This window comes from Cynara cardunculus (genome assembly GCF_001531365.2).
Source record: "Cynara cardunculus var. scolymus isolate 2C chromosome LG 15, CcrdV1, whole genome shotgun sequence".
Classification (NCBI taxonomy): Eukaryota; Viridiplantae; Streptophyta; class Magnoliopsida; order Asterales; family Asteraceae; genus Cynara; species Cynara cardunculus.
The window spans coordinates 20,252,618-20,279,067 of NC_037542.1; the positions used below are offsets into that span (position 1 = coordinate 20,252,618).

At 35.8% G+C, this 26,450-nt stretch overlaps 4 protein-coding genes across 4 annotated transcripts; 2 read left to right on the top strand and 2 right to left on the bottom strand.

The window, feature by feature from the left end:
• The first annotated feature begins 2,221 nt into the window (after positions 1–2,221).
• On the top strand, positions 2,222–8,097 carry LOC112527781 (DEAD-box ATP-dependent RNA helicase 5). Its single transcript, XM_025138582.1, has 13 exons — positions 2,222–2,848; positions 2,940–3,064; positions 4,398–4,505; positions 4,756–4,836; positions 5,330–5,408; positions 5,595–5,680; positions 5,806–5,862; positions 6,179–6,246; positions 6,393–6,461; positions 6,939–7,032; positions 7,405–7,569; positions 7,707–7,799; positions 7,893–8,097. Exons 1-13 carry the CDS (start codon positions 2,347–2,349, stop codon positions 7,983–7,985), a joined length of 1,620 nt encoding a protein of 539 aa, XP_024994350.1. The 5' UTR covers positions 2,222–2,346; the 3' UTR covers positions 7,986–8,097.
• Positions 8,098–9,132: 1,035 nt separating this feature from the next.
• On the bottom strand, positions 9,133–13,401 carry LOC112527879. Its single transcript, XM_025138722.1, has 3 exons — positions 13,157–13,401; positions 10,316–10,440; positions 9,133–9,691 (listed from the first exon to the last, which is right to left on the bottom strand). Exon 3 carries the CDS (start codon positions 9,672–9,674, stop codon positions 9,288–9,290), a length of 387 nt encoding a protein of 128 aa, XP_024994490.1. The 5' UTR covers positions 9,675–9,691; positions 10,316–10,440; positions 13,157–13,401; the 3' UTR covers positions 9,133–9,287.
• A 1,511-nt stretch (positions 13,402–14,912) lies between these two features.
• On the top strand, positions 14,913–20,386 carry LOC112527302 (26S proteasome non-ATPase regulatory subunit 13 homolog A-like). The gene is made up of 6 exons (XM_025137859.1): positions 14,913–15,165; positions 16,359–16,805; positions 17,447–17,527; positions 18,408–18,604; positions 18,696–18,795; positions 19,890–20,386. The coding sequence occupies exons 1-6, from the start codon at positions 15,016–15,018 to the stop codon at positions 20,073–20,075; spliced, it is 1,161 nt and encodes a 386-aa protein (XP_024993627.1). The 5' UTR covers positions 14,913–15,015; the 3' UTR covers positions 20,076–20,386.
• Positions 20,387–21,148: 762 nt separating this feature from the next.
• On the bottom strand, positions 21,149–25,840 carry LOC112527847 (protein AE7). Its single transcript, XM_025138677.1, has 6 exons — positions 25,713–25,840; positions 25,347–25,509; positions 24,758–24,863; positions 24,570–24,669; positions 22,522–22,567; positions 21,149–21,472 (listed from the first exon to the last, which is right to left on the bottom strand). Exons 2-6 carry the CDS (start codon positions 25,474–25,476, stop codon positions 21,372–21,374), a joined length of 483 nt encoding a protein of 160 aa, XP_024994445.1. The 5' UTR covers positions 25,477–25,509; positions 25,713–25,840; the 3' UTR covers positions 21,149–21,371.
• Positions 25,841–26,450: the final 610 nt, after the last annotated feature.

Genomic DNA, 26,450 nt, shown 5'->3' on the forward strand with positions numbered 1-26,450 from the left:
TGCATTATAAAATTACAAATACTGATCATGCCTTTCTTAACCATATAGCTTGGACAAAATCATCGTTCTTTTAATCATTTAGTAAAGATTATTATTTATTTACCGGGTAATATTTTAGTCCAACAAAACGGGATCACATGCAACAATTTACCCTGCAAACTTTTATCGTGGTAAGAGTCGTCGTGCTCACTTACTGAGTAAGGTTCTTGATTCTTATTTCGCTCCTATCGGGTAAGATTTTTGGTCCATATTATATTAATCTGGTAATATAATATGGCTTGGTAAGTGCTTACCCGAATAATCGTTTAATAAACGACCCATTTTTTTTGGTATACTCTTGGCAAAGAGCCTCTGGTCTTGACAGTTTTTTTTTTTTTCATGATTGTTACGAAAACATGTGAATCTTCCAGGGACTAAAATAGAATATTTCCATGTAAATAATGGTGGGATGTGTTGGAGCCTTGGAGGTGCTCACGTGACACGTCACCACGAATTGCCGGTAAGATGTCTCTATTCTGTCGGTTGTTTTTATTAAAAAAATTTAAGATTGTTTGATAATTGCTGAATGATTTGATGTATAATGATTTAGTTGTCAGAATGATCAAAAGACTTTCATGATATAGTGTAAAATGAAATATGATTGTTTTGATAATTGTTTACAATTAAATTAGGATGTTGAATGGTTAAGGGAGATCGATAATAGAAAATCATTCAAATGGTTTTAGAACCATTAAGAGGCACAAAAAATTGTCAAACAAGATTCAGCTCTTAAGAATTCAGATATTGTCTCTTAATAAAACTATTAAGAGCTAAACAAACAATTTCTTAGTAAATGAATTATGGGATGAAATAAAAAACAAATAAAATGTAATGCAAGTGGATGAAAAAACATGTCGAACAAAATATTAGTTTCTTCATTTATTAGACATTTTTCTTATGATTTTAAGCAATTTTCATCTGAACCATTTCATTGTAAATAATCTTATCGAGTTATCGGTTAACACTAAATACAGTATGGTTCATCTGATTCATCGTGACTTTCAAGTTCATTTGACAGGTACCCAACTCTAGTGGAAAAAGATGGGAATTTATTTTCATACTCGAAGGGGTCGGGGTTGGGGATGGCACTATATGCCTAGTCTGACTCTGATTAATTTTTTCTATTAAATATATGTATATATGTATGGGGTTCGATTTCAGTGAGAAAAAAAGTTGTAGTGTGAAACGTAAAAAAGATCTTCACACATGTATCAGTATTAATTGAATGTCAACATTAATAAGGTGCATCAAGATGCATCAGTTTGATTTCTTCTAAAGTGCAACTTATGGGTGAGCGTGAGATTAAAAGTGATAAATGGTCCAGATATTTTCTTACATTTCTCATCATAACTTGTTTTCTCAAGATCTTTCGCTTATATTTATGTGTGTATATACATACACACATATATATGTGCAAATGATTGTATGAAAAGGAAAGTTATAGTGATAAGTGTAATAAGAGATTTGAACTATTGATTACTTTTAATCATATGTTTAACCATGAATTGCATTTAAGAATGGAATTGACCTGATGCATCTCAATGTATCTCATTAGTATTAATATTCAATTAAGATTGATCTAGGGGTAGATATATTTTTATTACGTTTCTCACCGAACCAAACCCTATATATATATATATATATGTATATATATATATATGTATATATATATATATGTATATATATATATATATATATGTGTGTGTGTGTGTAGGTTCAAACTATGATAATGTTCTTATCATATGTGATAATACACATAAAGGAATATGGTGGCGTGCGAGCGAGTTGGCATGCGTCTCCAATCTAATATCACATATCAATGTGATTGACTATAGGAAAATAGTATATTGTTTGAACTCTATGTACAAGTTCTATTATAATGTGAAGGAACCTGTGAGAAGGAGAATTAAGGTGAGAACTGAAAAGTGCAAGAAAATATATGAAATTTTGATCACCTTTAATCTTAAACTAATGCATTAAGCGCGTTTGATCCAATGCATCTCATCTCGATGTATCCCATCCTAACGTGCATCTAAGAGCAAAAATCATTTATTACTCTTCTTACCTTAACTTTTAATCTTTTATTTTTGTATTTATATTTATATTTATATTTATTTTGTAAAAAGGAAAAGAAAAACAAATAACGAGGGAGGAATACGTAACTTTGACTACAACAGACTCCACTACCTCTAAAACCCTAAAAACTCGTCTCCCTCCGCACCTCCATTCCTTTCATCTCGAGCCTCTGCGGCCCTTTTCAGTTTCTTTTTCTATACAGAAAGAAACTGATTTTCTTCTTCCCTCAAGATGCCGACTATCAGCGATAGTATCACCAAAGCTGAAAAGAAGAGCAAGAACAGAGAGCACAAGAGAAAGATGGAAGAACCAGAGCCTGAGGCTGAAGTCGTTGTGGAATCTAAAAAAGACAAGAAAAAGAAGAAGAAAGAAAAGGGTGAAAAGGTCGAAAACGCCAATGGTTCTGTAAATGGAAGCGAAGCCATAAATGGGTCAGAAGAGTTAAGTGAGAAGAAGAAAAAGAAAAAGAAACAGAAGACAGAGGAAGAAGAAGTTAAGAATAATGGGGTTGAAGTGGATGAGGTTAGGAAAACTGAAGATAATGTTGTGGTTTCTGGGAAAGATATTAGTGATTCAAAATACAAAGCGTTGAATTCCTTTTCAGAATCAAAGCTTCCTGAAGAATTGCTAGAGTGTTGTAAGAATTTCAGTAAACCTTCGCCAATCCAATCTAATTCTTGGCCTTTTCTTCTACATGGTCGTGATTTCATTGGGATTGCTAAAACTGGATCAGGTAAATTTGGTCTCATGTTCTAAATTACTGCGTGTTTGGATCGTAAATTAGAGGGTTGTGATTTTGGGGGTTTTCATTTTGATTTGATCAGGGAAAACACTGGCGTTTGGTTTACCTGCCATGATGCACATTTTGAACAAGAGGAAGAACAAAACAACCAAGAAAGTGACCCCACTTTGCCTTGTACTTTCACCAACAAGGGAACTTGCTCAACAAGTGTGTATTCCATTTCAATTACATATGCACTCTTGTTTTTAGAATGCTTGATGGTTATGCAGTTATGCTCTTGATCTTTGTTTTTCATATGAATTGTAACCCTCATGGCTGCTGCGTCATCAGTCTTAGCTTGAATGATACATATTTTGCTACTTACTTTTCTGTAAGTTGTTCTTGAATTGGCGGGGAAGTACACGAGGATGCTTTTGCTGAGTTGGTCTCGTTTTTGTTCACATTCTCTTTCTTAAATTTACATTGGACCTGAATCATGTGTAAAAGTACAATCTTGAAAACCAATAGATTATGGGACATTTAGATATTTAAGCTTCCTATGAGCAAAACCAGACAATTGAATTCAGGCAGGTTTAATTTCCCTTTCTACAATAGTTGTTGAAGTTCAAAAACTATTCCAAGTCAAGGGATATCTGGCTTTATATCTGATAGGAATTCTTGGAGGCGCAAGACCAGGGTAGAGCAGACTAGGGGGCCTATAGATAGCATAGACGAGAGGAAGGGAACTGGAGAGGTAAAGGGAGAGGGGATTTTTTAGGGAGCCGACAAATAGGTCACTAGAGCTGTAAGATCGAATGGGGGTTGGATTGTTTTTTCTTACCTTTGCTATGTTTCTTTTGTATCTGCTTTTGTCTTGATGGTGTTACTTGCTTTCAAATACTCATAGTTCTTTTAAAATTTCAGCTTTTCTTCCTTTCTTGTATCGAGTTCAACACTTTCCATTTCTTGGTCTTTTTTCAAACTCTGTTCACAACTTTTGGGGAAAGTTTTCTTTGTCTCCCACAACACAAGCCACTGTTTCTTCACGGAAACATCCACGCTACTCCTTGTAGTAGAGGTCATGACTGCATACATCCCACCCCCTGACCCCACCTCCATGTGGGATACACTGGGCTAGTTTGGTTTGGTTTAGTTTGCTTTTATCCTTATCTTTATTACGAGACTATCACCATTGTTCGAGTTCCAGAAGTTTATCGACTGAAACTTCTGTTCAAACTTGCATTATATGCACGGGCTCTAGGATAAGAGTACATTTCCTTCTTACTGCATTATATTCCCCTGAATTATTGTTCTGTTTCCCCAATGGTCTTTTGTTTTGTTTGTAAGGTCCCAATCATGAGAACACATGCCTTTCTAAACCCATGTGCCATTGACTATCAGGAGTCTTGATCTGTAAAGGGTTTTATTTGTTTATGAGATTTATAGGTTCCAATTAGTGCAAGATTGTTCGCATGATTTGAACTTGAAAAAGAATGGCATTCTCGTCCCAGTTTTTTTTTTCTCATGACCGGCTTTGGTTAACTTGGGTTGGATTTGGCAGATTTTTGACGTGCTTGCTGAAGCTGGGAAACCAAGTGGTGTCAGATCAGTTTGTGTATATGGAGGAACTTCTAAAGGACCCCAAATATCTGCTCTAAAATCTGGTGTGGTAAGATCCCATACCCACCTTCTAATTCTTTAAATGCTCCATTGGGTAAAATCTCTTGCTCATCTTTTATTGCCCCTTTATCCCATGAAAAATTGCAACATTTGACTATTTGCCATATGTCTAAAATATACTTCAGTAATGATAAAATATGCAAATTTTGTGAGCATGTTTAAACATCGTTTCTTGTAATGGTTATAATGGACAAACACTTGGTTGTAAGTCACTGTTATTTTACGTTTCCATCTCTCAGGATATTGTTGTTGGAACTCCCGGCCGTTTGAAGGATTTAATAGAAATGGGTGTATGCCAGCTACAGGAGGTCTCTTTTGTGGTAAGCACATCTTAGTCAAATGAACCTGCCCATATACATATATGTATATATGTGTGTGTGTGTGTGTGTGTATAATAAGAAGATATTTGAACCATTGATCACTTTTAATCTCATGCCCACCCATGAATTGCCTTTTAGAATGGAATTGATCCGGTGCATCTCAGTGCACATCGTTAGTGTTGACATACAATTAGGATTGATCCAAGGGTGGAAATCTCTTCTTACGCTTCTCACCACAACTTCTCTTCTCACCGGAACCCAACCCTATATATATGGAGTGAGTTCGGGGAAAAGCCCCCAAAAAATGAAAACCTGAGGAACACGCTAATTATTGGGTGTGCCTTAGTTTTTCATTTTTTTTGTGGTTTTCCCCTGAACTTGACCCTATATATATCATGTGCTTGGGACATATTTTTCATTTTAGAAGAAAATAATAGTAAGGGTATAAATTTCTTGGGCAAAAACAATTTCTGAATACATATTCTTCTAACAGGTTCTCGATGAAGCAGATCGAATGCTTGATATGGGATTTGAACCAGAAGTGCGTTCTATTCTTAGCCAAACAAGTACTGGTAATGTTCAAGCATTTTTATGCTGAAATTAGAATCTTTGCGAACTTCCTCTTTTGACAAATTCCTGTAGCTTTACGGAAGTTACTATATCAATATCAATTTTGCGTCTGAGTACTTGGTTTGACTTAGAAGTCAAAGTGTAGCTCTTGTTGCTTCTTGTTCATGCTAACTTGTTAATATCTGCAGTTCGTCAAGTTGTAATGTTTAGTGCAACATGGCCTTTACCCGTGCATCAACTCGCTCAGGAATTTATGGATCCAAATCCCGTTAAGGTTTAGATCTCCTGGTTCACTAAATTTTATTAGTTTGGCAATAAAAAGAAAGCCTTTGCAGCTACTTGTGCTTCCGTAGGCTGCATTTTCTGGTTGCATTAATTTATTTCTTTTTCTTTTGCCAGGTTGTTGTAGGATCAGAGGATTTAGCTGCCAATCATGATGTCATGCAGATCGTGGAGGTATAGTGATCTGCTATTTTTTACAGTTTCCATTTTACGTACTTTTTTCTGGATCTTGATTAGATTCTGCTTCCAAGTTTTAGAAATTCAAACCTAATATTTTTTAAATGCAAGATGTTTTTAATTTTTCTTTTAGCTCAAAAAGCTGTTTCTTTCTCCATTATCGTAACATTTTCATCGTTCTTGAGACTGAAAATCAATCCATGAGATTAATTAAATCAAAAAATGGATTCTAGTATGAGAGAATATGAACAAGACAAATATAAATATATGCTTATGTATATATATACCTGATTTATGTTGCTTTTGAATGTAGGTCTTGGAGGATCGAGCACGTGATGAACGTTTAGTTACGTTGCTAGAGAAATACCACAAGTCAAGAAGGTTTCTTTTTCTTACTTTGGCCTTTATTTCTGTCCTTTTTTCCTCTTTTTGTGTGTTTTCATTTTGCTTTTACATGAAAAATTCGAACTTTATCTGGATTTTTATCTTTCTATAACGGTAAGGGGTCTGTGTCTTGAATCTTTCAGGAACAGAGTCTTGGTCTTTGTTTTGTACAAGAAGGAAGCATCTCGAGTTGAGAGTATGTTGCAAAGAAGGTGCCTTTCTTAACACCCCCTGCATATATATATATATATATGTGTGTGTGTGTGTGTATATATATATTCTTTAACATTTTACTCATTGTAATGGAATGGAATTAAGAGTGAATGAGATACATGCATTATTTTGTTCTTTTGTGTGTTTAATACGCTATCGGGACAGGACGACAAAAACTTGTTCCACGTTTGGCAGGACATTGGACTGGGACAAAATAGGATTTTAGTGGGACAAAAATGCCTTTTTTTCTGTCCCTCCAAAATGGGTGGAAAAAATACCAGGAGATTTGACAAGATCATTAAATTATTAAACTACCCATGTAAAATTAAGACCCTAAAACCTAAAACCTTCAACAATTGTTTCACCTGCCTACCTCATCCTTGTCTGTCCGTATTGTCCATGTACCAAACACACCCACTTATGAACGTGGATATCTTGGGTCTTAATACCGATCTTGCATGTTTTTTGTTTGATAGGGGTTGGAAGGTTGTTTCCATAAGCGGTGACAAACAACAAAAGGCCCGTACTGAGGCACTTGCATTATTTAAGGATGGTAGCTCTCCGCTGTTGGTAAGTGAATTATTTTTTGGTACTTCTTTTCTTTGTACCTGCTTCTGTTTGTATGTTTGTCTGTCTGTTTTGAGTGTTGTTGCTTACTTCCAACTCTTTTCCATTTTTTAAGCACCATATTTCTTTTTTTCTAGTTCTTATGTTCTTTCTCTGCATTTTTTCTTTTTGAGCAAGTTTTGCCTTTTCTTGTTGAACACTTTGCACTAGCCTTTGGGTCTTCATGGAAACAGGCGCTCTACTATTTTGAGGTAGAGGTCAAGTTTGCATGCATTCCACTCCCGACCCCTGAAACCCCACCTCCCGGTGGAGACTTATGAGTCGGTTTGTTGGCTGATTTTAGTACCTGGTTGGTGCCTTTTTCTTTTCCTGCAGATAGCAACCGATGTGGCTGCTCGAGGGCTGGATATACCAGATGTTGAAGTTGTAATAAATTACAGCTTCCCATTGACGACTGAGGATTATGTTCACAGAATTGGAAGAACGGGACGTGCTGGTAAGAAGGGTGTCGCACATACCTTCTTCATGAAGGAGAACAAGGTAATTTCTGAACGTATATGACTTAAAAACATTCTTGAACCACCACCACCACCATGCCACCACCAATGGACGGTGGAGGTCTATGGTGGTGCATTTGAAGATTCTGTATGGCATGATTTAAGAAAATGCACTTGCAGGGACTTGCTGGAGAGCTGATAAATGTACTTAGAGAAGCAGGACAGAATGTACCTGCTAACCTTTTGAACTTCGGTACTCACGTTAAGAAAAAGGTTTGTCTTTCGTTCTTTCCTTCTTTCGTTACCTAGAATCATCTTTATCGATAAAGTCAAGTCGAATGTGTTCTTCGTTGTGGGTGGATGCAGGAATCGAAGCTGTATGGAGCCCATTTCAAAGAGATATCTGCAGATGCACCTAAAGCCACCAAGATTAAATTCGATTCTGATGATGAAGATTAAATCAAGATTACATTTTTCCCATTTTAGTCGATGTAATGCTTGGATGATTTATAAGAAACTACACATCAATTACTATGGCAATTGGCTTCCTATTTATATCATCTTTTTATGCAATTTTTTTGTATCTTTATTTATAAAATGTGCACATAAATGTTTGTGATCAAGAAAAATTGTTTGAAATCGATTATTAAGCTCTATATTATAAAGATGTGTAGATTAATCTTTCTGTATAAATTCTTTAATGTTTTTTGTTTAAAAGAGTTTTTCAAAGATGAAATGAGCATGCTTTTTAATTAAGGACATTACACAAAGCTTTCCTCTAGAAGCTTAGTGTTAAGTTACTACTAAATAGTTATAGTTGATTGAATAAGTTGTGAGTTCGTTAAACTGTTAACAAACAAGCTCTAAACAAAATAAGTGGAACATAAACAAGGAAGATGAAACAAGATTGATAAATTACTAAACTAATTGCATCACAATTAAAACTCGAAAATATTATGTAATTCTTTCATCCACCTACCTCACTTTCTTTCGTTCGATCTTATCCAGTCATGTCTGCATACCAAGTGCACCCTTGACGCCATATATTGAAAGTTGTAAGTTGAATGTTAACAAATACATCGCTCTAGTTAAAGACCTTCCAGCCTAGTGGTAAAGGCTTGGGCATGACATAGTCATGAACCCGAGTTCGAACCCTGGGAGGGGAGTATTGGCGACATTTAAGTTGAGCTATGTTTAGCCTCCAAATTTGCCGGGGATTAGTCGGGCTTTGGCCCGAACACCCTTACAAAAAAAAAAAAAAATACATCGCTCTAATGAATTAGGACCAATTTACCTGGAAATGCTTAACGCTTGTCACTTACCTTAAATGTTAACAAATACATCATGCTAACGAATTAGGACCAATATACCAAACACTTGTCAGTAATTGCTTTGACCTTGCCGAATGAGCATGATAAGAATCGAAAATCTTACCCAGTAAAAGGCATAGGACCAAGAATCTATCTTATCCAATAAGTGAGAGAGAAAACTCTTACCGGTTAACACTTACCGGATAGAAGACACTTACTAATAAAAATTGATGGCCAGACAAGTGAGGATGGTGACTCTTAACGCACATCATTTGATAAACAAACCCTTAGTTTTATTAAAATAATGCCATACATAACATATCCTGCAAAAAGCAACTTCACAAAGTGCACAACTAAACCACAAACTTGATCAGGCTATTTCCCATATTCAAAACAACAAAAAAATCACATAACAAGATCTCTTAAATAGATGCCTTTTATCTCCTTGCTTTCATTCATCAGATTTACTTTGATCTGGAGGAGGAGGAAACACTTGTAAAACTAACTCTACCAATTCTTCTGCACTTTCTCCTAATCTCGAATCAAGATCCTCTATCAACGGGTCAATTTCCACCGCGGAAGACGGTCTAACGTTGACGATACTGACAATCTCAGATTTCGTAAGCTTGTATGGTTTACATTTCGTCACAAACTCCGCAATGCTCTCTCTTGTTTGACTGCATGCAGCACTCTGCTCCAAGAAATCGTAAACTTTGAATTCTGAAGGAGCTAAAGGAGCAAGCACCCGTGTCGGGTCTTTTGCAGCCCCTCTAGAACGTAGAAAATCGAGCACTTCAAAATTTGTAAGTAGGCCGCCATTCTCTTTAAGTATCTTCATCGATGAAAATCAGTAACCTGAGTTTAATGCATCAGATAATTATAAGCAGCCTTGGTTTAGTTCGCGAAATTAAAAGTAAGCTCTTCAAATAACATTACATATCGACTCTCTCTACAAAATTACAATTAGAATCCCCATTCCCCAAGAGGCTAAGACTGATGGGCTGAAAAATGCAAATTTGACTGTGGCTCGTATAGGCTTATTGAGCTCCACTCATTAATGCAAATTTGACTGTGGCTCATATAGACTATCTCTATCATGGTCCGCTCAGCTTGGCTCAGTTCGAGCACAAAGTTATTCAATTAAACACGTAATTCATTTCTTACCCACCCACTCATTCACAAAAGAAGTTTCATTCAAACACGACTTCAATTCATCTTTTACCAAAAGGTCATTGGTCCAGAGATGCCCGAGTTACAGGTAGAGCCCGGTCTCCAAGGAGCGCAAGAGTTCAAAACTCACCAAACATGTATTGCGATGCATAAATATTATATACTTTAAAAAAACTTTTGGGTCATATGGAAAGCCTATAACTTTAGCATATCATAAATTTTATGAACTGGATTGCTAGTCTATGGGAGAGAATTTTGGTCCCAGAGTTGCGTTAAATGTAAATACCAGAGAAATTCAAAGGAACTTACAATTGAGGATAGAAGAACAAGCTAAGCAACTGAAGAAGACTTTGATCAGCAACAGAAAGCTACCAAGTCCCAGAATTTGGAATCACATCCAAGATAAGCTAGGTTTCCATCAAGAAAGCTCAAACCTGTTTAATCGAACATCCATTCGAGTTAAGAGTTGCTGCAAATGCACCATTTCCATTTAAAATCAAGTGAAGCGCTTTTAAGAATAAACTCCAGAAATCCTAAATGGTTCCGGATTTGCGTCCTGGGATTCTTATAAAACTTGCTAAATCATGGCCACAATTGATTCTAACAAAGATTATTGGATTGCAACTTTCGTATGCTTCTTTATGATGAAAAGTATCAATCTTTTCTTAAAGGCAGGGGGTTGGGGTTTCAATTAACATTCATCTTCTCACACTACCTGTTCAAGAACCCTAGCAGACGATTGTTCAAGAACTCAAAACCAAAGAAATAATAAGCGGTGCGAGAGAAACTTAAAAAGCAATTCACATCAAAGGCAAAGATGTACTTGTTCATAGAGACCATGGAACCTAAGCAACGACAAGCAGGATTCTTACAGGAGATACAAGAAGATTTAGGATCGAGGGAGCCTTTTCGATGGTGTCGTGGTGGAACTGAGACGCTGTGGTCCAACTAATGCTTCACTCTAACAGCAAAATAGTTGATCAATTATCAGGGCCGGTCCTGAGATTTTTGGTGCCCACGGAGGAAAGTCCAAATGATGGCCAATTAAAAACATCCAAGTGCGGTAATTTACAGATGTCTAGCTTTTTCCTTCATAGACCGAGAGACACATTAGTGTTTTTTGTTCATAAGTGTGATCTTATAGTTGAGTGTTTGCTTTAAAATAATATGTTAAAGGTTTATTTAATCAAGTTGTTATAGCCTTTGCGTTTGAACACCAACTCATCTACTTGTCCAAAACCAAAATAAGGAGCATCATAACACTAACTCATCTACTTGTCCCATTTACTACATCCCACGTCTTCTATATAAAGCAAATACAACACTCGTACCTTCTCAATCCAACTCCAAACACTTAATTGGTTGGTTCTTCTTCAATTATTTACACTCTACAACATCAATGGCTCATTCCTACTTCACTAATTTTGTCCTCCTAATTTTAGTCACTTAAGGTATTTGCCTATGAAATTAGCTATTGCATGACTCCGTTAGTCCATCATGTGTTTCATATAATCATATTTAGGGTCTTGACTAATGACAATCATGAGTTTCATATGTAAAATTGCAAAGTTAAGAGAGAACAGTCAAGTGAATTAGCTATTGCACATTCAAGTGAAGGCAAATCATCACTTAACTACTGCACATTTATAGGTTTGTTCAACTATATTATGGCTGCTGAAATTGTGTAAATATACATCAAAATCTAATGGGATTAGAACAAAAAGCGGTGGATGATAACTTGAATATTAATCATAGAATGAAGAACTAAAACTCCAGAAATAGGCTTGATTGATTCGATGAACAACTAGATCAATTAATAACAATAGTATTCATTTAACTTTAAACAAACATAAAAAGTATAGAACTTATGCCATGAACAACAAAACTTCAGTTGAAACCCATGAACATAAAAACTTACTTGTGCAGTTGAAGAGTCAATCTAAGAGAAATCAACAATGCAAGCTTCTAACCACAAGGGTGGTGCCTGATTGGTTTGAGCTTGGCTCCAAAGGTCAAAAGTACCAGGAGGTCCCAGGTTCAAATCCAAGGAGGAATAAAAATCCCAGGTTCAAATGCGGTGACTCCGGGCTATCTGCAAAGCAGGTGGTCTCCCTGGGATTAGTCGGCTCGCATATCCAGGTTAATAAAAAAAATGCAAGCTTCTGATAATTTCTACAGCAAATTACTTTCCTCTACCTCTTTTCCCATACCTAGGTTGGGATTAAAGAAATAAGGAATATCAATCTTACTACCAGGGTACAAATAAGTTTGATGACATACACAACAACTTACCATGAAATGCATAATGAACCTATTGTCGACAAGAAACAAGTTTTTATGGTTTTGGCTCTTGCTACGTAATGATTAAAGTTTTAACATTTGGATAAACCTAAACTAAACAAGATAAGTTAAATGACCATAACCTAAACTAAACAATTAAACAAAATAACCCTAATCTAAACAAAAGATCAAATCTTCAAATAACAATCTAAATCATCAGATTTTGAGCGGTCGAGAGTCGAGATAGCGAGAGCGAGAGGCGAGAGGCGAGAGAGTCGACTGCCGAGGAACAAGAGGTTTATAGTCATATAGACATCTTTAGGTCAACCAGTCAACCACCCAAGTAGGGACGTTCCAATCTTTTTGGAGGCCCTGCTACATCCAAAACTTTTGATTACATTGCATAAATAAGATGATAGAGAATATATGTTAAAGAATAAAAATGGGCTAAACCTAAAACGTTTAACAATTTGAAACTAAACATAAACCAATGATTTAAACCTAAAACCAAATAAGTAATGGTTTGAACCTAAATAATTTTGGCTATAGTTTTATACAAATTGATAAAAAGATCCTAAACACATGTAAATTCGGGGGCCTGTTCAAAATATCACATTTAACATGCTAAGGGACGGCCTGCACCCAACAATTAACAAATGGTAGATTGGCAGCAAAAGGCATGGATTTCAATTAGGATTTAGGCATACATTATACATACAGACATACAGCGAATCAGTGATACAGTAACAGTACTAGAAACACAAATGACAAACCACAAAGGACCAATTTCACAGCTTTATACTTAGGTTTTGCAATCAAACAAGAATTGGAAACATAAAAAATGAAATAAGTAAAGTAAATAACCCTAACCTCACAAGTCACGAGATGCGAGAGCGAGAGGCCGAGAGCCGGTCGATAGTCGAGACTCGAGAGAGGCAGAGATCGAGACCGAGGGCCGATTGAGTCAAAGTCCTATTGCGATTTCGATTCGTGAATCATGAATCGGTTTCTGTTCGTGAGTTCGTCCGTGAGCGAGGCGAGAGTCGAGGCCGAGGGAGGACGAATTGAGTGAAGGCCAGATTGAGATCGTAGTGGACACGTTATTTTTAGGCCCCAAATCAAAATTGAACCTTTACATGTTATAATGGGCTTTAGAAAATTGATGCTATTGGGCTTTATGTTATTCTAGGGCCTCTGGGCCGTCGCCCCCCGGGTCTATGACCATGGCCGGCCGTCGCCCCCTGAGCTTATGACCAAGGCCGGCACTGATATGATAATAATCCTTGTCGAACCTACAGAGGCTCGAATTAAATGTGTATGCTAGTCATTGAAAGCAGTAAAAACACGGGTTTTGAGTTTGTTACCAACTGATGAAAATATATATAAATTTGCAAAAAAGTAACGAATCAAACAAAGAAAAGCTTCTAGCTTTCTAGCAATGGGCAACACTCTAACAACGGTTTATCTTTGTATATAGCATTAGAACCTAATCAACTTGGGGTAAATTACTAGCATTAAATTTAGGTCAAAAATATAAATTTGAGTTAGGTTTTGAGAAAAAACCTAAATGAGAGATTGAGAAAGTGTGTCTGAGATCCTAAGAAAACTGGCCGGATTCGGCAGCCGGCGGTGAGGGACGACTGGACGTTATCTAAAATAGTTAATAAAATTTTTATGTAATACAACTATTTTAATAAAATTATTTACATGGTTATCGTCTCATGATTTCTATACCAGTATTTTCCACAACAGATAATACAACTATTTTAATAAAATTTGTGTCTATAGGAATGTAAAAGAAACGATTAATAGATAAATATCTAAAATATTACATTAATAAAAAAATTTGTCTACACGTTATCTAAAATAGTCAAACATAAAATAGTCAAACGTGAATATAATTGTAAATAAAACGGACAATATATGATACAACTGATACGAGATGTTATAAAAGCACTTATTAAATATCATATTTTCTCCAATTCATAATAAGATAAACGTGACCAAAACAAATAACATAACTGTTGGGTTAATATTTTGTTATATTAAAGTAGACAGACTGAAATTGTAAATACTTAAGGGTATAAATAGATTTATTCAATTTTAATAGATAGTACTTACATTTTTTCAAGAACAATACTGTAAAATTCCTCTCCTCAAGATACAAGCCGATTTCCTTGAATCTTGAATTGCTATCTTAATTCATTGTTCTATTCGTTCAAAACTGGAATTAACAATTGGTATCAGAGCAGGTCACGAGTTTGAATCCCATGAGCTGCATAATAATGCCAAATGCATGTTGTGTAGCCATTGTCTTCTAACAAAGATCTTGTTAGTGCTGACAGATGTTGGAGGAATTGTTGGGTCTTCGCCTAAATCGAAACATGACGCTGACTACCATGCCATAAGAAAATAAGTTACGTATTATCCGTTATCAATTGCTTTTGACGTAATGATAAGTATTTGAATCATGACAATAAATGAAACCACATTGAATAAGGAAATAATTATATAAAGATGTTGAAAAGAAGGAAATGACAACCCATATCATATTCGGGTCGGGTCAAAAACCCAGATTGGAAAAATCCCCAAATTATCAGCTTTATCTCCAATTCCATATGTTCGTTTCTTTGGGCAAAAGAAAACACCGACGATACAGCAGAAAGGGTTTATATTTAAATCTCCTGCCGGTGGTCTGTTTTGCTAATTGACGTCGGAGTCAGTAGGAGATGGCGGCTTTACAGTACCTAGATTCTCTTCGCAGTACTCATCCGGAGCTGTCCGATTGGTACAATACTCTTGCCGATCTGTACCAAAGGAAGCTATGGCATCAACTCACTCTGAAGCTCGAACAGTTCGTTGCTCTTACCGTTTTCCAGGTCTATTTCTCTTTGTGATCATATCTTTATTCATGCAATTTGGTTTAATTGTGGAATGGCACTTGTTGTTTCTTGTATTTAGAAGTCTAGGGTTTCGCTTTGATTTGGTTGTTATGGATGTTTGAAAATCTTGTCGCTTTTTTACTGAAATAAAGGGGCTGGAGACGGAAGTTATGCGTTTGGTTGGTAACGATGAAGTAGGATTTTCACGTTGAAATTATTATGAATTCTGTAAGTTTAGAGAAATAAGCTGATAACTACATCAATGCCTTCAAAAATATATACTAATAGAAGAGCCTTCGTGTCATTTTGAGAAGTCCATGTTTTTAATCTGAAGAGTACAAGTTTGACTGAAAAGAAATCAAAGTATCTTTTCTATTCGGTATCAAGGGCATAATAAAAATTTAAGATAATGAAGTCTTATGGCAAAAATGGAAGTATTTTTTTAGAGTTGAAGGAACAATATCTTTTTCCCATGCGATAACTAAGGAAAAGAAGTGATTGGATGCCTTGTGGCGTAATCTACCTAAAAAAAGGCTAACCTTGCCTGTTTATAATTTATTTGATTGAGAATAGCTAAGTAAAAATGACCCATCAGGAACCAGTTGATGCATGGACGATTTGACATAAAAGAAACCATCTATTTATGAAAATGCTGAAGAAATTGAACACAAGTAGTAGTATTGCTTTCGAGGAGTTCAATATTTTTACTGTTTTAGATACTGCAGAGAGTTATGTTAATTTATTAATTATGGTCTCAGTTGTAGTTCTATTCATTGTATATTACGTTTAACCCTTCAACGAGCTCCTGTGGAATAGTCAGAGACTTTGGCTATTCATGGTCAATGACTTGAGCTGGGTAGTGCTTGCTTAATCTCGATTGCAGTTTAGAGGGAGTTAACTTGAACTGAGACACAACTTTACGTTCCATAAGATATAGAAGTCAATTACTGGAACGCCATCCTCTAAGACAAATACGAACAAACAAATGCTTACATGTGTTTTTCATAGTGATTTCTCTCATAAGCTAGAGCTTGGCATCCATGGCCAATGATTGCAGTTTTTCCAGTTAGGAGAGAATGAATTCTTTTTGTTCTTGATTGGGCAGCTGTTATGATATTTAACAGTAAATAATTAAATATATTTTTTCTCTATATCTGCATATTTAATTCCTTCCATAATCTTCATTTCAGGCTGGTGATGCTCTCATACAACTATATCATAATTTCATAACCGACTTTGAGACTAAGATCAACCTTCTCAAGCTGGCACACTTTGCTGTGATAGTCTCTCGGCAATATTCAGAGAAAGAAGCTGCCATCAGTTATCTTGATGGGGTGATTGAGAAGCTCCAGGCTACGAAAGAAACACGTATAGAGGAGCCAGTTCTTTATATTAAGATGCAGATAGCCATCTTTAATCTTGAGAAAGGAGATCAAAAGGAGTGCAAGAATCTTCTAGAAGATGGGAAGAGTACACTTGATAGCATGACTGACATTGATCCGTCGGTATATTCCAACTATTATTGGGTATCATCTCAGTACCACAAATCCCGCCAAGAGTTTGCTGAGTTCTACAAGAGTGCTCTTCTTTATTTGGCATACACCTCAGTGGAGTCTCTATCAGATTCATTCAAGCTGGTATGCAGTTACCTGGACTCCTGTTACAACTTTTTACTTCTAAGTTCCTTATGATTTTTTCTGTTAGGATTTTATGTATATCTTTCTACAAGAAAATCTGGACTTAAATAGGTGATTGGAATCAAGTATTTTGAACATAAGTTATTGCCTGACATGGTCTTGTTAAAGATGGTCCAAAACATTTGGTGTTAAAGATGGTCCAAAACATTTGCTCGAAAGATGAGATGACTTTCCAATAGACTTGCAATAGACGGGGAAGGTCTGATGTAATTTTTTTTAATATCATATCCAAGACAACAAGAAAGAAAGGATAGGAATCAGGACGGAGTGGTTTTGGGAATAGCAAGGTTGGTGGTTAGTATACTGTAAGAGGAAATTCAGCTAGTTTTATTTTTCTTCGGAGATTTTGGTTACGGAATCAGGTATAAAAGGATGAAACTGCATTAGTGATGGATGCATGCATCCTTTTTATATATAGAGACAATCATGCATACATATATGTAAGTGTTAAGAGAATGAAGGGATATTTAGATGGTGGTAGTATCTTTTCAGTAATGTTAAGGTTCACTTTTTATCTGTCCATGCTTTGTGAAGTCTTGTTCTTCGTTTGGTAGTTCACTATTTTATGTTTTGCATTTTAGGATCTTGCATTTGATCTATCCCTGTCTGCATTATTGGGAGAGAATGTCTACAACTTCGGGGAGCTACTTGCCCATCCAATTGTGAGTATATTTTAATTTTCTGACATGACGATGTTTCCTTGTTCTGTACTCAAATGGGGACAATATTTACTTGCAAGTTTGCATGATCTTTATTTGACTTATATGTTAAAGTGTATGCATTGCAGAAAAGTTAAAATCAGGTTTTGTTGTGGTTAATGATGCTCTGAAAGACAACTGGTATCTTCCTGTTGTGATTAAGATGTGCACTCCCATTGCAGTTTCTTGACCTTTATGATAGTCAAATCCTTTTGGGCAAAACAATGTATTTCATCCTAATTGACCTGAATAGGATAATAAGAGACATTTACTGTATAATGATTGCTCAACACAATTGGATATAAATGGTTACATAAAGAGCAGCCAAGTTGGCAGAGAGAAAGGAGATTGTTATCGGGCTTTGTCGAGTGACGTAGGAAATTCACATCAAAGACATGATACTGGCTGTGGTGAATATCAGTTCAGTTGTAGATTATGTAGTGGACAGTTTTTGGCATGCTATAATTATCCACAAGGGAAAGGATCGGTGTGAGGAGGGTAAAGGTAAGAAGTGTAAGAAGGGATTTGGACCCCTTGATCACCTTTAATCTCAAACCCACCCATGAATCGCGCTTGATACGGGGATTGATCTGGTGCATCTCATCTCAGTGCATCTCATTCTAATGTGCATTCAAGGGTGAGATCTCTTACGCTTCTCACCTTAACTCTCCTGACCGGAACCCAACCCTTATCCATAAATGGTTTAAGTTTGTATGGATCTGCATGCCAATATATGATTTGACTCAAATTTTACTCGGTTCAGCATCCATTATCCCAACCAGGTATAGTTTGAAAATGTTTTGTTGTCTGTGAAATGTAAGGTGCCATCTTTGAACTTTTGCAGATAAAGAGTCTGCTAGGGACGAAGGTTGAATGGCTCTACTACATTCTCGAAGCATTTAACTCTGGAGATCTAATTCGCTATCAAGAACTATGTCGTGTTCATGGAGCTTCTCTTAGTGCTCAGCCTGCTTTGGTGGATAACGAGAAGAAGCTTTTGGAGAAGATTAACATTCTCTGCTTAATGGAAATTATCTTCAGGTTCTTTTAGCAAAATCCTAATGCCTTCCGATTTCAAATATTTTAAAAGCCAAAGAGTTATTGAATTTGATTTTTATCCATTTGCTTGCAGTCGACCATCAGAAGAACGAACTATTCCATTGAGCATCATCGCAGAACGAACAAACCTTACCGTTGAAGATGTGGAACATCTTCTCATGAAGAGTCTATCGGTAAGTGCATTTGCCCTTAATTGACGACTTATTGATTGTATTTGAACATCAATGGCAGCCATATAATCGCACAATCTTCTCAGATCAGGGGTGATTTACAGAAGTGATGTATCTCCTTACTATATATTTACTTTTTCTTTAACATTACAAAGATGAAATTCTTGAGCAATAATTATACCATTCCCCTGACCCACAGGACATGTTCTTGTAATGCTTGTTCTCACTGTTATTTACCTCTTCTTCCCCGACTTACTGACCCATTGATTAGAGGCACTGTTCTGGTACACATGTGATAGTGAGTTAATACTTGCTCTTCCCTTTGTCTCATCTTGAAGGTCAAGTAAAGTAGCAAATAATCTCAAATGCTTGGCTGACAACTTTCTATGTAGGATTGTTTGTACATGTGGTCACGATGTATTTCATTTTAACTTTACAAACCATGTAGAGGAGTTGCAACAACAAACTTGGTCTGCAGTCTCCTAGGAATTGCTGCCTTGAAAAAGTTCTCTGGCTGTTACCATATTGTTTGTGATACTTATATGTCACAAGTAAACAACCAAGATTTGGTACAAAAACAGACTAGGTATCTTAGTTCTAGGGGATTATAATATTTCTAAGATGAACTGTAGGGCTATATTGTTCAGTGTTCTTTTTCAATTCAATCTTTTCTGAAGTTTTCAATTAAACCAAGCCTTACTTTCATCATCACTTGGTTGGTCGTTGTAATTTGGTTGAGAAGAGCGGTGTTAAACCGTGACATAATTCATTATAATGAATTAATGCTTCTTATAAAGGGTTCATCTTTTTAGGGCTCATGTTGCATGCAGTTTGATATCAGTTGACCTTTAAGTCATATTTGTAATCAACTAATCGCATAATCAGAGTTGCTTGATGTTAATAAGCCATTTTTTTTTCATTTCTTCATTAATTTTGGGGACCTGATAACTTAAAAGAGTGGGTTTTCTTGAACTTTTTGCCTATTTTCAGGTACCCATTTTTAACACGTCGAATTCATACAATTGTGATACACTTTTGGCATACAATTTAGTATTTGTTCAATTCCAGAATGTTGATGAAATGGGGTGTTATTGCAGGTTCATCTTATTGAGGGTATAATTGATCAAGTTGATGGAACAGTTTATGTTTCATGGGTGCAACCGAGAGTTCTGGGAATTTCTCAAATCAAGTCATTGCGTGATCGGTTGGATGGTTGGGTGGGAAAAGTACACACCGCGTTGATATCTGTGGAAGCAGAAACGCCGGATTTAGTTGCATCGTAAGTCTTTGTTTGTTTCCATCCCTGTAACAGAATACTTTCGAAAGCCCAAAGAAAAGAGCTCATAAGAGACCAGCAAAAGGAATTAAGAGACTAATGGCAGTTGATTTGGGCCGACTTAGTGTAAGCGTTTTTTCTTTGATATTCCGCCATCGGGAAGGAGGCTCTTGTGTACCTTACATTTTAGAATTTTTGATTTATGGTTGGAGAGTTGCATATAAACAACTGTTGTCCTTTCAGAGAATGATATTTTCACTTATTACTAGTGTTACTTTTATGATTGCATTTATGACAAATTTAGCTTCCATTTTGCTTTGTTTGGGTTTGTAATTGTGTTGATTTTAGATATGGCATCTCTCATTTGATCAAGGGCTTGATAGATGGACAAATGACCAAGGGCTGTTTACTTTTTTATCTTTGTATCGAATATCGATTAAGGTCTCTTCTACCTTAATCTAATAAATTTGTCTTGACACGAAACCAAATTGTTTCTGGACAATTCTAGTAATAGGGTCTGTTTGTTAGCAGCTTAGTGGGATTCAGCTTATTTGGTCGTTATACATGACTGTTTGGTTGTGGCTTAATGATATAGAAAGTGACTTATTCAAGAAGCTTTATACAGAAAGTCAAGTTTTTTCCACACCTACCCCTCCCAATTAAACACGCTTTTCCATGTATGAAAAACCATCTGGAACAAAGACTTTCTAAATCTATATACAAAGATTAATCCATATAAATACCTTTACTATATAGAACTTAATGAAAAACTAACTAAGCAACCCCTTGATCTATTTGAGGTGGTTTAATTAAGACGAGTGATCAGTTATGGCTTATTTCATATAGACATTTTGGCTTAATGGCTTAACGAATTAAGCCATAACGAAACACTCATGTATGATCAACTTAATAAGCCATCCAAACCTTTAAGCTAATTAAGCTCCAAGTAAACAACCGCTAAGAGATTGCTTCAAATGGCCTATTAAGAACCAAACAAACAACGTTTGGTCATTTAGATATGAAAGAAAAAATGGCTTTCATACTTATAAGTCGGATATGAGAGCATTTAAATTTGGATCTGTACATCAAATGCATTACCTCTATATGAATGTATGATATAAACATATATCACAGAATTTGTTGCAAAATGCATAATAAAAAGAAAAGGAAAACATTGCTTTTATGGTGTACAAATACTGCTACAAAGAACCATCATCACTCGACATAAATAAAGATATACAAAGAACTCTTGCTAATATAACTCAACTAAGCAAGTCTTGGGTGATTCGTTCTAATGCAACATTCATTCATAAGATGGGGTCAGACATTCATCAACCATGTCAACAAGATTAGGGTTTTCGAGAGCAGCAGCAACCCGTTCCTTATCGTTCAATTGTTTGTTCACTGCATATACCAAAAAGAACACAAAACAGAAATACAGCTGATGAGTGACAAGAAAGTGAAATCAAAACCAATATCCCATCTTCTAACTGCAACACTTGAAGGTTATTTTCACACTAAAAAGACAGTTTTTTGCATGTTGTGTCAAAAACACGCGTGGGGTGAACTTATAAAACCCGATTCATATTTTCGAGTAAGATAGGAATGATTCAAAACCCTGTATCCATGCGTTAAATTAAAAAAGGAATACAAGAGGATTTAAGCATATACCTTTTTAGCTCATCTGAGATGACAGGAATTATAATCTTTATAGAAGATTTCAACAGAGAGATGAACTTATAAGAATTCTCATAACAAGAAATTATAATCCTTATAGAAGACTTCAATAGAAATTTGGGTTTTATAAGTTATTTGAGCAGATGGTTTAGGACTACCAATCCTGAGATCTTTGCACTTGGTTGCTGCAAAAAGAAAATTTTACTCATCTTTTTCTCAAGACTTCTGGCCCAACTAGTCATGGGGTTCATACAAAAACGTGCCCTCCACGCGAACTGGAAATTTCTTAGGTTTTTTTAGTCAATGGGCATGATCTCAAGGTAACGGATGTCAGTTAAACGAGTTTTAAACCTGAGACCTCAAGCCACATTGAATCCATGAGCCGAGTGACAAGTTAATGTTCACAAGCTCTTGTAATTAGTGAAGGTAGGACATTGTTGGAGGTTTTGCATTTGCACATTCCTCTATAGAGGCTTCTCCACTTAAAGGGGGGATCTTTCAACATTTAGTAGATATCTCAAAAGAGTGGAACAAAAATTCAGTGGCAGTGCTGGATACTCTTATGAATCTGTCTGTCTCTAATCTTGTTATATTCTTGCTAACTACAGCCTTATAGCATTAGTATTGTTGTTTGAAGATAAATACCATCTGGGGTGAGCACATTCTATATCAGCCATTATATATTATAACAGCATATGCTACAACCTCTTCCTATACACATTTCAAAGGCAGAACCATGATGGGGAAAAGAGAGGGAGAGAGAGAGAGAGAGAGACCTGCATCTTCAGTTGCATGAGTCCCAGGAGCCACTTTGATGTCAACCTATAAGAACCGATAAAATTTTAGTTTGTAAACATTAACAGCATAAGAATAGACAAAGATTGAGAAGCTCAAAAACATGTTATCATATGATGAAATCTGCAATTCTGCATGCAATATGAACAACAATGACACCTTAAATAGATGAAATGGGTAAATTAGGAGCTAATGACAGGTGTAGGCAAGGTGCAACCTATGTACTTTTATTAAGAAAAAAGGTAGATTCAAAACCACCAGATTTTGGGACATTTGAAAACCATTTTTTCAGGTAGAAGCAGAGTGAAACACTTGTCCAGCTGGACCTACATAGAACTAACGGCAACGGCAACAAACATGACATTGGCAGGCTAAATGGTATGAAAATGAGCTGGATGGTGTTAACTGCAACTTCAGTTTATCTACTAACTGATAAAAATGACCAAGGGCACAATGTTGCCAAACGTCATAGGGTCTGATTCAATATGGTTTACACATTTTATCACATGTGATTTTGTACATAATTTGGCCATTTTCTTAAATATGTACCATTCTCATATGAACCTGCCTCTCTCTCTCTCTCTCTCTCTCTCTCTATATATATATATATATATATATCATACTTTATGAAATTAACACCTTCCAACAAATACACCTTTAAAGGCATCAATTCCAATCACTTTCCTCTATCTAAATTAAAAACACGTTCCTATATATTCTCTGTAATACATAGTGGTGCCATGCCTAATGAAGGTAGTAGTGGATTTATGATCTTTATGCCTAATACAGAAAAGCTATCTCAGTTCTTTTGTTTTCAATAGCATATAGGCTAGACAGATAATGCAGGGGCAATAAGATGTAATGTGAAAGTTACTTCGATGAGAGGAAGTACAGAATAAAATGAAAGCTCGAGTTTATCCTCAGAAAGATAGCTCTGTCTAAAAGAAAAACCAAGCCCATAACACGTGACCTCGGTTAGCGGCATCCTCATTTATTAACTACTGATATTTGTCATTTTCTGGTTTCTGTTTCTATATACTTCCTAGGAAGACTTGCCTAATATCAGCATTCTACTGCATAATATATACTGCATCCCCCCTCTTTTAGCTAGAAGGCTGTTCCTTCCACCCCTTTGTGAAGAAGGCAAAGTTGTTAAAGGCTCAAGGCGCAAAGGGGTCCTGGGCCCTAGGTGCGAGGTGCAAGGTCTTATCACACACACACACAGAGTTACATACAACTCAAATATGCAGCAAGTATAAGTCCAATGCAGCAACCAATAATACTTTGACAGAGGCAGAAGGAGGAAGGGTTTAGAGGATAAGCCGTGAAGGAAAAGTTTTTTATGGTCTGGGTATTTCTAGAGGAGGCTTGAAGTTCTAAGGACGGGGTATTTTATATTAGGGTTTGACTTACGTCATCTATTTAACAACTCCTTTTTTAAGAAGTCCGGGAGATTAGAACTGAGAAGATGAGAAAACTTATTTAATATTAGGGTTTGACTAGGTATTTAGTAACTCTTTATGAGGCACGCCTAGGCCCATAAGGCGCCTCAGCCAAGGAGCAATGCCTTAGAGCCTCGTGAATACGCCTAGCTCGACTTTAAAAAAGCTCAAGACCTTCTAACCTTTTATTTTTTAACATAACTAGTATTTAATAAAACTAATCTTGTCAGTCCTAGCTATCTGATAATAAAACCCCTCTCCCACAACCCCCAAGGCCCCAATTTCTTTCCAATCCATTGCTGAAAGATTAAGCAGTCAAAATAAACCTAAAAATTTGAGACTTTTTAAACAAATGAAATCCAATTATCAAACCCGAAGCTTTTAGCCATACGTTCTATACTACCTACATAATGATGCGATAGCACATAAAGTAACTGCGGTTCCAAAATTTTCCAAAACAGAAAATTGGTACCAAATGAGAAATGGTAGCTAGAGGGAATCAAGTTTGTCAACTTGCAAAGTTCTCAAACTAGAATTGGCATCACATAATCATACAAAGCATATATTGTGAAAAACTGTGACAATACCTTGAAACGAGAAGGAAGGCTGCGCATAAGTTTAACCCGCAAACAAAGACCAATAACAGTCGCCATACTGCAATGCTCAACTGTCGGAGTAAAAGTGACACTGAACGAAAGTAATTGTGTTTCCTTTCAACTTACAGAGTAAAATCGGCAAGAAACGAAATGAAAATAGAGAAAAAAGAAGTACTTACCGAACATAGCTACGCTTATCATCTACCTCAATGGCATCTTCTGTAATCACTTTCAACTCTTCTAGAGAATAAGGATGCTCAGGATCTTTGATGTCTCTAATATGGTGTAAGAACGCTAAGGAGGACATAAAGTATTGTATAATGTAACTTACAACACAACATCTTTCGGATTCCAGTAATTTACTTTAGAAAACACCTATATATTTAGTTGGCATGAGTGTAGCATCTTAATGAGCTTAATGAGACTAGCAGCTACATGATATAAAAAGTGGCTTATTAAGTAGTCTTTTAGGGAAGACTTATGCAGATAGCCAAGTTTTATATCCAAACCTGTCCTTCCCATTACAGAAAAAGGGTGCTTCCATTTATGAAAAAACCTCTCAACAAAAACCTTCACAATTTATATAGACAAATTAATTCACACAAACGGCTTTATCCATACAGGATTTAACGGAAAACCAACCAAACAGCCCCTTAGGATTGATTAAGTTCAGCATTGAAAACTACCAAAATATGCATATAACAGTTATGAGAAAGTACGCTTTCAAATTCACATGTTATGCAGGAAAACATGAAAATTGAAGGATATCAAAAATTTCTAGTTGGTCAATCAGTTCAGCTGCATATTCGTCAAAACCACCATCACCGGGTCTACTTCGAGTTGGGCGTTCCTTCTTTTCATATACAACAGGGTTTGCATTGATCAAGGCTGGCGCCATCTTTTACTACTGAAAGGGGATTATCTTCGCCGTCTGCAGTTGAATAAATCAAATTTATTGTAATCAAAAGTTACTGTAAATCAACAACATCTAAAATCTCTGCGTGTGTATAGATTGGAAAGCAATATTATTAGGGTCTTGTGAATTGGGCTATAAATTCTTCCCGAAAGATGGAAATTTAGGTTTTGGGAACAGGGTTTTTGACAGCACGAGAGAAAGAGAAAGAGAGATGATACCTGGTTCAATAATCAATGGCGGATGAGGATGACGTGATCGTAGAATTTGACGGTGGAAGAAAAGCGGTGGTCGTCTTTCTCAGAGGCAGCCACCAGAAACCAAGGCCCAATGCTCGGCCCATTCCACCTTTTCTGTATTGGCTAAAACATTTTAATCACTTTTTCTTTTTCCTATAAATATTTTTTATTTAATAAGGGTACTCGTACAATGCATTGAGACATATCTCGATTTTAAATGTATCGTTTTATTCATTATCTATGTCGATATAATACGTTTTATGTGACTTTGAGAAAACGATAATATTTTTATTTTTGAATAAAATATAAATTTGAAAATATTATAAAATTTTGAAAAAAATATAATATTAATACAAATTAACTATTTAAAAGTTCTTGTTTTGTGTAATTTCTTTAAATTCAAATTTTTTATTATAATTTAATTTAACTTAACGAAGTAATTTAATTTACGTTTAATAATATAATTTTTTATAAAGATAATCATCAAGTATTCTGTTAGAACTCAATGATTATTCTAATTATATTTAAGATTTTTTTATATTTAAAATGAGATGTTTATCATGTATTTGATTATGTTTATCTGCAGTTAGTTACACGAATTTAAATATGGATTTTTAATAAGTTGTACTTACGTAAAACTTACTTGTAATCTTAAACTTTAAGTAATATTCATCAATAAGCAGTACTTCATGTATAAAAGATAGTTTTTAAAAGTTTTTG

Bases quoted from the DNA above. Each gene is read 5' to 3' on its own strand.
- LOC112527847 (XM_025138677.1), bottom strand. From the start codon at position 25,476: ATGGCGCCAGCCTTGATCAATGCAAACCCTGTTGTATATGAAAAGAAG. The intron at 24,670-24,757 runs GTAAGTACTTCT...ACTTTCGTTCAG, and splicing joins GATAAGCGTAGCTATGTTCG to TGTCACTTTTACTCCGACAG. The intron at 21,473-22,521 runs GTCTCTCTCTCT...TGGTATATGCAG, and splicing joins TCATGCAACTGAAGATGCAG to TGAACAAACAATTGAACGAT.
- LOC112527879 (XM_025138722.1), bottom strand. From the start codon at position 9,674: ATGAAGATACTTAAAGAGAATGGCGGCCTACTTACAAATTTTGAAGTG.
- LOC112527781 (XM_025138582.1), top strand. From the start codon at position 2,347: ATGCCGACTATCAGCGATAGTATCACCAAAGCTGAAAAGAAGAGCAAG. The intron at 5,681-5,805 runs GTTTAGATCTCC...TTCTTTTGCCAG, and splicing joins TGGATCCAAATCCCGTTAAG to GTTGTTGTAGGATCAGAGGA. The intron at 7,570-7,706 runs GTAATTTCTGAA...ATGCACTTGCAG, and splicing joins TCTTCATGAAGGAGAACAAG to GGACTTGCTGGAGAGCTGAT.
- LOC112527302 (XM_025137859.1), top strand. From the start codon at position 15,016: ATGGCGGCTTTACAGTACCTAGATTCTCTTCGCAGTACTCATCCGGAG. The intron at 18,605-18,695 runs GTTCTTTTAGCA...ATTTGCTTGCAG, and splicing joins TTAATGGAAATTATCTTCAG to TCGACCATCAGAAGAACGAA. The intron at 18,796-19,889 runs GTAAGTGCATTT...GTGTTATTGCAG, and splicing joins TTCTCATGAAGAGTCTATCG to GTTCATCTTATTGAGGGTAT.